Source organism: Pyrus communis, chromosome 8 (assembly GCF_963583255.1).
Source record: "Pyrus communis chromosome 8, drPyrComm1.1, whole genome shotgun sequence".
NCBI classification, from domain to species: domain Eukaryota; kingdom Viridiplantae; phylum Streptophyta; class Magnoliopsida; order Rosales; family Rosaceae; genus Pyrus; species Pyrus communis.
This window is the reverse complement of record NC_084810.1, coordinates 12,537,108-12,546,720: the sequence shown is the minus strand read 5'-3', so window position 1 is coordinate 12,546,720 and position 9,613 is coordinate 12,537,108. Positions and strand designations below refer to the sequence as shown.

The 9,613-nt window shown below is 38.9% G+C and overlaps 1 protein-coding gene across 1 annotated transcript; it reads right to left on the bottom strand.

The window, feature by feature from the left end:
* Positions 1-5,891: 5,891 nt before the first annotated feature.
* Positions 5,892-8,620, bottom strand: LOC137743684 (protein disulfide-isomerase LQY1, chloroplastic). The gene is made up of 4 exons (XM_068483615.1): positions 8,296-8,620; positions 7,951-7,987; positions 6,655-6,738; positions 5,892-6,104 (listed from the first exon to the last, which is right to left on the bottom strand). The coding sequence occupies exons 1-4, from the start codon at positions 8,611-8,613 to the stop codon at positions 6,052-6,054; spliced, it is 492 nt and encodes a 163-aa protein (XP_068339716.1). The 5' UTR covers positions 8,614-8,620; the 3' UTR covers positions 5,892-6,051.
* Between the last annotated feature and the right edge of the window lie 993 nt (positions 8,621-9,613).

The window sequence follows — 9,613 nt, the reverse complement described above, 5'->3', positions numbered from 1 at the left end:
TTCCACCTTCTTTGGTAGAGCTTTTATGAAGCCTTGTGGTAGTCTTGCGACCTTAGCACCCCCGAGCTGTGTCAAAGGCAAAACTGCATTTGTCTTGAGCAAGTTCACATTATCCGTGTGCCACTGTGTATCGGCTTTTCTAGTTTCGAATGGAGATTGACCATTCTTTCTTCTTGACATTGGGATATACCGGAATATGGGTGCGTTCGGTCCTTCTGACGGCATCCTACTCCCTTTGGTTGTTGCAGGTTTAGCAAACTCGTCATCATCTTTGCTTGAAGATGGCCCGGCCTGCTCTTTTTGTTTTTTAGGCATGGCTTGCCACTCCTGCTTTTTAGGTGCTGCTCTGCCCGTGGATTTGATCTCTTCCGGAAGGGCTTCGGGTACCGTCTCTTCATCCATGTAGAACTTGGCATCTGCAAAGTGTGATTCGGCTTCGGTGAATGGCTTGGTATCACCTTGGATCACCTTCACTCCTTCTCGGTAAAATTTTAGGCATTGGTGAAGGGTGGACGGCACTACCCCATTTGCGTGGATCCAAGGTCTTCCTAAGAGCAAGCTATAGGAAGTTCTTGCATCAATCACGTGGAATATCGTGCTTGATTTGAGCTCTCCCATGGTCATCTCTACTCGGATCATACCTATCGCCCTTTGTCCTCCTTGGTTAAAACCCTGGATCAGCAGACGGCTCAGGGATAGTTCATTCACCTTGATGCCGATTATGGTCATTGTTGATTTTGGCATGATGTTTATGGCTGACCCACCATCCACAAGCATGCGGTTAACTTTGTATTCCTTTATGTACCCGGAGACGAAGAGAGGACGGTTGTGAGGCTTTGATCCCAACAGTAGGTCTTCGTCAGTGAAGTTAATTACGTCATGGGTGGCACAACATGTGGCACATTCATGTGGCTGAAGCTTCGAGCCTTCGTCGTTACTTTCTTGCACTTCGTGGTCGTCGGGACCTGCCAAGACTGCTGCTAGTGCTCTTCGCATCTTTTTTGGCAATGGTAGCGCTTCCTCGATGCTAAAGTGTGTTGGCAGACCTTCTCCAGGTGTAAGGGTCTTTTCTACCTCAGTGGCAATAGCTTTGCCTTTTGAGGGCTCTTCTATTTCTACTTCAACCATGTGACAGGCCACGGTAGTGCACTGTTGGAAAAAGTCATTCGGGAAGTACTCACGCAAGGAAACGGGAATGCGTGGCTCCTGCTCCATAGGTTCCCTAGCATATGTTGTTTTATTATGCTTTATGTTTCTTTTAGGCTTCGCATTGTTGCGGCCGTGGTGATTTCTTCTTTGTTCCACCTTTGGCTGTATGACTTGTGGTCTTGGTTTCCTTGTCTTTTTGTAGGTTACCAATATCCATCCTTCTTCATCATCAGCATGTGTATCTTGGTCGCTTCTCTCCAGTGATGGTTGTGTAGGAGGTGCCGTGCAACTTAAGCATTCACGGGAATGGTCAGGTGTCATTTGGAGAGGCACAGGATTAAACGATCCAAACGCAATTGTAGTGGTATGCGTTGCGGCCGTGTCCTCAAGGTCGAGCTCAATTTGCCCTTGTTGTGCTAGCTTCATGATGAGTTCTTTGAGAACGAAGCACTTGCCAACAGGATGGCTCACAATACGATGATACTTGCAGTACCTAGGATCGTTTGTGCGATTCATTTCTTCAGGACGCTTGCATTCGGGTAGCTCAATCACCTTTTTTTCCAGCAAGTCATCTAACATGGCAGCCATGTCAGAGTCAGGAAAAGGGTACGTTTTCTGTTCCAACTCTCTCAAGGTGCTCTTGTATCTGTCTTGGGTGCGAGAAGGCTCACTTGTCTTTATCTCCTTCGCTTTCTTCTTGGAGGAGATCTTGATGGGCGCTGAGGAGGTCTTGATGGGCGCTGAAGAGGTCTTGATGGGGGTAGCGTTGACGGTGAAAGCTTCCTTAGCGGGCTTCTTCCCGGTCTTGTCTACATTTGGGGCGAATACTTTCTCCTTATTGAAGTTAGTAATTGGCTCCTTTTTCCCATGATTAGCGATACTCAGCTCCATGTCGTGGGAACGAGTTGCTAGCTCTTCGAATGTTCTTGGTTTTATGCCTTGGAGGATGTAATGTAACCCCCAGTGCATGCCTTGAACGCACATCTCAATGGCAGAGGTTTCAGAAAGCCGATCTTTGCAATCCAGACTTAAGGAGCGCCATCTATTTATGTAGTTGACGACAGGTTCATCTCTCCACTGTTTCGTACTGGTCAGCTCTAGCATGCTTACAGTACGACGAGTGCTGTAGAAACGGTTGAGGAATTCCCTTTCTAGCTGGTCCCAACTGTTGATAGACTCAGGTTCGAGGTCAGTGTACCAGTCAAAAGCGTTACTTTTCAGCGAACGCACGAACTGTTTGACGAGGTAGTCTCCCTCTGTCCCAGCATTGTTGCAAGTTTCAATGAAATGGGCGACATGTTGCTTCGGGTTGCCTTTTCCATCGAACTGCATGAATTTTGGGGGCTGATAACCCCTTGGCATCTTCAAAGCATCAATCTTCTTGGAGTAAGGCTTTGAGTATAGTACGGAGTCATGTGAGCTTCCTTCGTACTGTGTCTTGACAGTGCTTGCGATCATCTCCTGTAGCTGCTGGATAGAGAGAGATCCCATGAATGCCGTTTCTTGGTCTAGCTTTGGCTTCTCTTCAACTTTCTCCACTGGTGGCTCCTCTTCTTCGTCGTCTTCTTTCTTTAATAGGCCAATATTTGGGTCGACTTTCACGTCGGGCAGCGCATCTAGTTGGTTGACAAGTGCGGCAATCTGCAAGTCCTTCTCCTCCACAGTCCGTGTGAGCTTTGCGATTGCTTCATTCATCTGAGCTAGCTGCTCCTCGATTGAAGTTGCTCCAGTGGTCATAACTTGCATGGTTGTACTGCCGCTCGAATCAGCGTCGGAGAGTAGGGACTCTGAGTATTTCCTCGGGCTTTCCCCCCTTGATGCCTTTAGCGAGGCTAGGGTGATCACAGGCTCGTACCTCAGGTGCTCTTGTTCCTTTGACAGAGTCAATGCAGGGGCGGAAGCCGCGGCAAAAAGAGCTCTTGCCTTACTTCGGGTTACGATGCCCGAAATATCACCACTTGCGGCGATGATGTTCTTGTTCTTTGCTTTGATTGCAGGAACAGCTTGATCCTTTCTTGATGCCATTTGCGTTTTTCGATGATTGGAGGATAGAGATGAGAGGTAGAGATTATCCCACCGGGCGTGCCAAATTTGTAAACACGAAAAGTTCCTGAAACAAGAAACAAGAATACCGTGTACAAAATATCTTTTTGTGTTTAATGATTTTGGGGTTACAATCTCTTTGTAATTTGATCCTCTGATTCTATCTTCGTAGGGTGTAGGTTTGTGGATGAGTTGTTGATCCAAAGGGCCGTCGGGGCTTGATCTAGGGATGAACAGTTGATGAACGGATCTTCGAGGGCTTTTGAGCTTGATCTTGAATACTGGGTGTATGGATTTCTTCAAGGGGGCCGTCGAAGCTTGATCTTGAGGGTTGATGGATGAGCGGATCTTCAAGGGCTTTTGGGCCTAATCTTGAAGATTGAGTGTATGGATTTCTTCAAGAGGCCGTCGGGGCTTGATCTTGAGGGTTGATGGATGAGCGGATCTTCAAGGGCTTTTGGGCCTAATCTTGAAGACTGATTGGATGTGTGGATTTGTTGAGGTTGTTGATCCAAAGGGCCGTTGGGGCTTGATCTTAGGACGAACGGATGATGAACACTTTCTTCAAGGGGCCGTCGGGGCTTGATCTTGAGTCGGCGGAAGTTCTTCAAGGGCCGTTGGGGCTTGACCTTGAAGGAGGGTTTGACGAAGAACGAAGAGTGTTTTCTTGATCCTTCGGGATTTGCTTGAGAGCTTTAGAGTTTCAAGGCTTCAAGGTTTTGGTGTGATGTAAATTCCCTTCTTTCTTTCTTTCTTCCTTTCTTTCTCTCTTTCTTCCTTTCTTTCTCTCTTTCTTCCTTTCTTTCTCCCCCCTAAATGAATGCCTTGGCTTCCTATTTATAGAATTTCAAAACTTGATTTTTGGATTTAAATAATCAGATGAAATAAATCATTTCTGCCAAGTAATGACACGTGTCCTATTTGATGACTTTTCCAATTTATTTCGATTTTTCATTGAGTCACACGCTACATGTAAAATTTATGTGACACGTGAGTGTTGAAATTTTAATTATTGGTCAACATTCATTTCACCGAAATTTCGATGTCCACACATTGATGCAGGGTTAATTGGTTGACCTACTAATGTATATATTGTACTTTAAAGTTATCAATAGAAATCAATTCGAAACCAATTCAGTCTGCTTCTTTCAATTGCCCTGCCATTCAGACATTTTAATATTCGCTCATTTTTAAGAGTGTTCGAGTTTAAGTAGGTTTACATCTCAAACTACAACTAAACCAATGCTAATATTACAGGTTGATTTTGTTTGATTTAAGCTTCAAGCTAACTTAATCTATTCTATTAAGAGAACTCTCCTTGTCAAAATTTCTCTCCTTTTTTTATTTTTTATTTTTTTACTATTTTGTACCTTTTGACAAAATGACAATCATATCCTCATTTTTCCTATTTTACCCTCTTTTTTTTGAGAGAATGACGATCATATACTTATTTTTTCAATTTTACCCTTACTTTTGATATGCAATATTTACATAAGAAGGACAAAAAAGTAATTATGTAATATTAAAAAAAATTCACTTATTAAGAGAAATTGTTCACACACACAAAATGTGTGCTATCTGCTAGTAATAATAATTATTATTATAATAATCTAAACTGCCTATTAATGAAACTTTGTTTGTCAACTAAAAATCAATGAAATTATTATTATACCCTACAACATATAATTAAAAAAAAATTAGAAAAGAAAAAAAATATAGGCATTAAAATAATTTCACATAATCAAGTTTTTACTGTTTTTTTTTTTTTTTCTCAACCTCGCAGCATGTCAACTTATCAATACCTAAGCTGACATTTCTCTCTCTCCTGGTAACCGTCAACCCCAACTTACATCTCGCTCTCCCTGTCGACCCCCATTTCATTCATGCTGCCCGTTTAAAATAAGTAACTTCTCATAAAAACATTAGGAAAAAAAAAAAACAACTATTTGGAACAACAATGTTACATTTGCTACTACTAGTAGTAGCAATAATAATAATAATAATAATAATAATAATAATAATAATAATAATAATTAAAAAAAAACAAACGAAGAGAAAACCTCTTATTTTTTTTAAGATAGGGAAATGACGTCAAATTTTAATTTTTGTATTAAACAAAGGCTTTTGTTGTGAATGGTTTTTAAAATTAATCAAACTCCTCAATTTGGTCTTTAAGTTTCAATGTCAATCAGTTTATTTTTTGGCTTTCACTGTTTCACATCAATGTGGTTCTTTTGGTAAAATTCTATCAATAATTTAGTTAGTGTGTTGACGTAGCCGTTTAGTAACCATTTTATTTTTAGTTTTTAGATTTTACTGTTTTTGAAAGCTGAATACTTAAAACACTTTTAGTTTTTTGAAAAATGAAACACTCAAAACCAAAAGCTGAAAGTTACTTCTTTGAGTTTTGAAATTTTAGCTTTCAATTTTTTTTTTAAAATTTTTTTTTTATAAATTAATTAATTTTTAACTAAAAACAGTTTCAACACGAGTTATCAGTTTAAAAAAATAGTGAAAACGAAACGGCTATCAAATGACCATTTAGTAAATGGTTTTTATCCATTTCTCGCTAACGAATAATGCTTCAGAAGATCTTGATTCTAATAATAAACAATATATATATATATATATATATATATATATATATATATATAAACACACAACGGAAGAAAATACGAATTAGAATGCAATTTTTGGAATAAGCACATGTACATTAGAGAATGTGGCTACCACTTGAATGAACAAAAAGAAGATATGCATCTAGGCAAAAAGGAGTTGGAGCTAGAGAAAGTTCATTCAGAATTGCAAATAGGGAGAGAGATAGAGAGCAAAGTAATATTCTAAAAATTGTTACATAGTTCATAGCCGTCGAGAGTAGCCAGAACCTGCACATTTCTTGCAAAGTACCAATCCTACAAAAAGAAAAGAAAATCGATGAAGCTACTGCGAAAGCTACGGCCTTATAAATAAATGTGTGAGAAAATGAGAGATTGAACCATACAAAAAAAATATCAAAAATGTTCACAATCTGGTGACTAACTTGACAATCTGATTACTACCAGAATCATTGAGGGGCATGCAGAGTTCAAGACTAAAAGATCCTAATAATCTATGTCCCCAGAAACCAAGAGGAATAGCCTAATAGGAGTACAAGACTACTACTTCACTTGTTCTATGGCATTTCAGTACTTAGTAGTAGTACTGATGTGATTAGGGTTGCATTAGTATTAATCTACACGATTTACTTCCTGGGTACTCGCTCAGTACTACAACTTGTGACATGCGACACGGTACTTCAGTAGCACTTGTAGTTGTAGTACCGCAGACATTAAAAAATCAGAAGGGCGAGAGAGTATTATTAACCAAAATCCTAGATCGATTATGTCCTTCGATGATCATACATGCCTAATTAAGGTCTAAGGATCGTAATAATTGAGCAAAGAAGATGTCAGAAACTATTACCTGCACCCTTGCAAACCTTGCAGTCAACCAAGCCTGTCTCTAGCTTCATTTTGCCATTGTTGCAGAAGACACATTTCGTACCACCTACCGGTCCCAAACATATTCATGTATTAGGAGAAGACGGAAAGTACTGAGACACCACCGGGGGCAAGTCTCAGTGATAGACAAAATGTTCAAACAAATAAAAGAAATACTAAAGGTTGAAACAACGAAACTAAACAGATGGTTTACAGATCCGTATATTTTAATTCCAGTACTAACATTTTTTGTTTGCAGCATTGTGATCCTAATCCTATATGATAGATCCTTGGATGCTTCAAACTAAGGTTTTGTAGAGTAGGGATCAACAAGCAGATGTTCAACACTACATCACGTTCTAATGGTTGAGTACCATCGTGATTCCCCTGACTCGAGAACTCGTCCAAAACCTAGCTCAAACTGTGCACAATACTGTGAAATGCTCACAAAACAAGACTCCAAGAAGATAAATCGTAGCATCCACATCACATTGAAACTGAGAGAGTTCAAAATCATGATTAAGATAAAATTCAGAGTAGACTGTTCCCAAGTTATAATGTGCGACAGTGCGAGCTACAAAAGGGCTAATTGTACTTAAAACCCTTCAGTCTAAACTGGTTGGGTTCAGTCCCACATTTAAACCTCAACCTACGCTGGTCACCACTGGGAAAATCTTACTTGTCTGGTGACTGAAACTACGTGAAAAATAACATTAATCAAGATCCAAACAACACATGCTGTCAACCAAGTCCATCTTCGGCTTATTTCTTCGCTGCAGATCCTAAGTTTAAAATTGATCAACCATAAGAGACTTTACTGCATGATTAGTGTTACAATTTTCCCTTCCATATTAGCATGAAAAATGCATTAAAAAAAGGGCTAACTAAAATGCAAATGCCACACAAGTGGACATAAGCCCTAGCGGCCTAAAGCCTCCATTAGGAAAAGCTGTTTGGTCTCTGCTTGCACCATAAGATTAGCATCTGAGTGTCATATTAAGGGCCTGTATGGGACTACTAGGAGAAGAGCCAAAAGCGTTTTCGGACAACTAAAAGTTCTTTTGACTTAGTTTGGGAGAAAAACTTAAAAGTACATATGGGCCATAGAAGTGCTTTTTTGAGAGACTTGGATTTTTTAATAAAATTTCAACGTGTTTCTCTAGGTCAATGACATAAGTGCTGAAACTTTATCTGTATCATATTCATATTGCTGTCAATCATTCATTTCTTATGTCAAAATTAAAAACCAAGAAAACAAAAGCAACCGGAAAGTGATTACCATTGCCAGCACATCTCTCACAAGGCACAGGGTCACCCTGCAAAAGATTCATCACATTTAACCCAAAAAAGCTAAAATCCATAATCCCCATTTTGTAAAGATAATTATAATTTGGAAAAATAGCCACAACAAACGTATTTTGATATTTGGTTAGCAGAAATGATTAATTTTCAGTACAGACGGCATATTGATCTCATGTATCAACGACACAACAACACAACGATGTTATGATGACGACATAATAAACACTGATCATTTCTACAAAGAAATGTTAAAATATGTTTATTGTAGTGAATTGCCCCTATAACTTTTCGAAAAACAAAGGCAGAAGGAGTAGGTAGTTACCTTAAGGCCGAGAAAGAGGGAGAGAGCAATGGCGGCCAAGACACTGATAGTGGCAAGAAAAGTTTGGGTGTCCAAGGGTCTGTCGAAGCCAGCAAATAGGAGAATAGGTTGGACCAACAGCCGAGTGGTTGGCTGAATTATGATTTCACGTCCGGGGGCGGCAATAGTGGCAATGCCGGTGGCGGAGCAGCGGATGAGCGGAGGAGGGGTTTCGGGTTTTGTTTGAGGTTGGTGTGGAAAAGATTGAGATGTTGAAGGAAAAGAAGAAGAAGAAGAAGAGGAAAGAGGGTGGAGGGAATAGCAGGAAAGTGTGGCCATGGATACAAGTTAAAGCAGTATGTGGAGCTCAGTTTCGGTACTCCAATTCTTTTTATTTATTTATTTTACCTATTTATTTATAACTTTTTCGCAAGGAAAAGAAAAAGAAACTTTTTTCAATTTTTTGCATTAATTTAATAATTCGAAAAAGAAACAAGGACATAAAAAAATGGTTGCTTAGAATGGTAAAATGTGTGTGTGAAAACTATTTTACTTTGGAGTTTCATTTCATTGTCATGACTTTGACTGCCAACTATTTGGTAAATATTCCGTCTTTAACTTGTAAGTTGAAGGTCTTTGAGACGAATTTCGTGGATAATGAGTTTGATACAAAGTTATTATGAAAACAAGAATGCTATTTTTTATGTCATTTGTACCATCTATTTATTAGAGATGCAACACACATGTGTTTGTGGATTCTAACTCTATTAGACAGATGATACAAATAAGTAGTAAGTGTATTATTATTCTTATGAAAACTCATTGTGCTGCTTAGCCCAAATCTACCACCCATAGTATAAATATATTGTTGAACTTAAAAAAAAAAAAAAAAAAAAAAAAAGAGTCGTGTGAAAGCCCAACTAAGCTATCGTTGGACTTGAATTAACGACCTATGGGCTTAACTCGACATATGTTAGACCTGAACGAATACAATAAAACCTTTATAAAGTTGAGACTAAACCAATTTTATAACTTAGGAAGGTTCTTACTTAATAGAGGTTTAGTTAAAAAATATTAGTTATCGACATATCCTCAATGAACATTGCATTTACTAAATAAGATTATTTAAGCGCCACATATTTTATTTCTTGCATATTTTTGTCCTCATTGACAATTAGAAATATGTGGAGGCGTGTTTTCTTAACATGAGACCAAGAAAAATTTATAACTTATTACAACATGGAATTTATTCAATACATAGATGGGCTCAAGTTGGGACCGGGATTTTTGATGAATTTAAAAAGAGGTTATTCCATTGTAGAGTACTACTTTAAAAATG

What these genes read in the sequence shown, in the direction of transcription:
- LOC137743684 (XM_068483615.1), bottom strand. Translation starts at nt 8,613, where the DNA reads ATGGCCACACTTTCCTGCTATTCCCTCCACCCTCTTTCCTCTTCTTCT. An exon ending in TGAGAGATGTGCTGGCAATG is followed by an intron (nt 6,739 to 7,950) that starts GTAATCACTTTC and finishes TGGGACCGGTAG; the next exon opens with GTGGTACGAAATGTGTCTTC. An exon ending in CAAGGTTTGCAAGGGTGCAG is followed by an intron (nt 6,105 to 6,654) that starts GTAATAGTTTCT and finishes TTCTTTTTGTAG; the next exon opens with GATTGGTACTTTGCAAGAAA.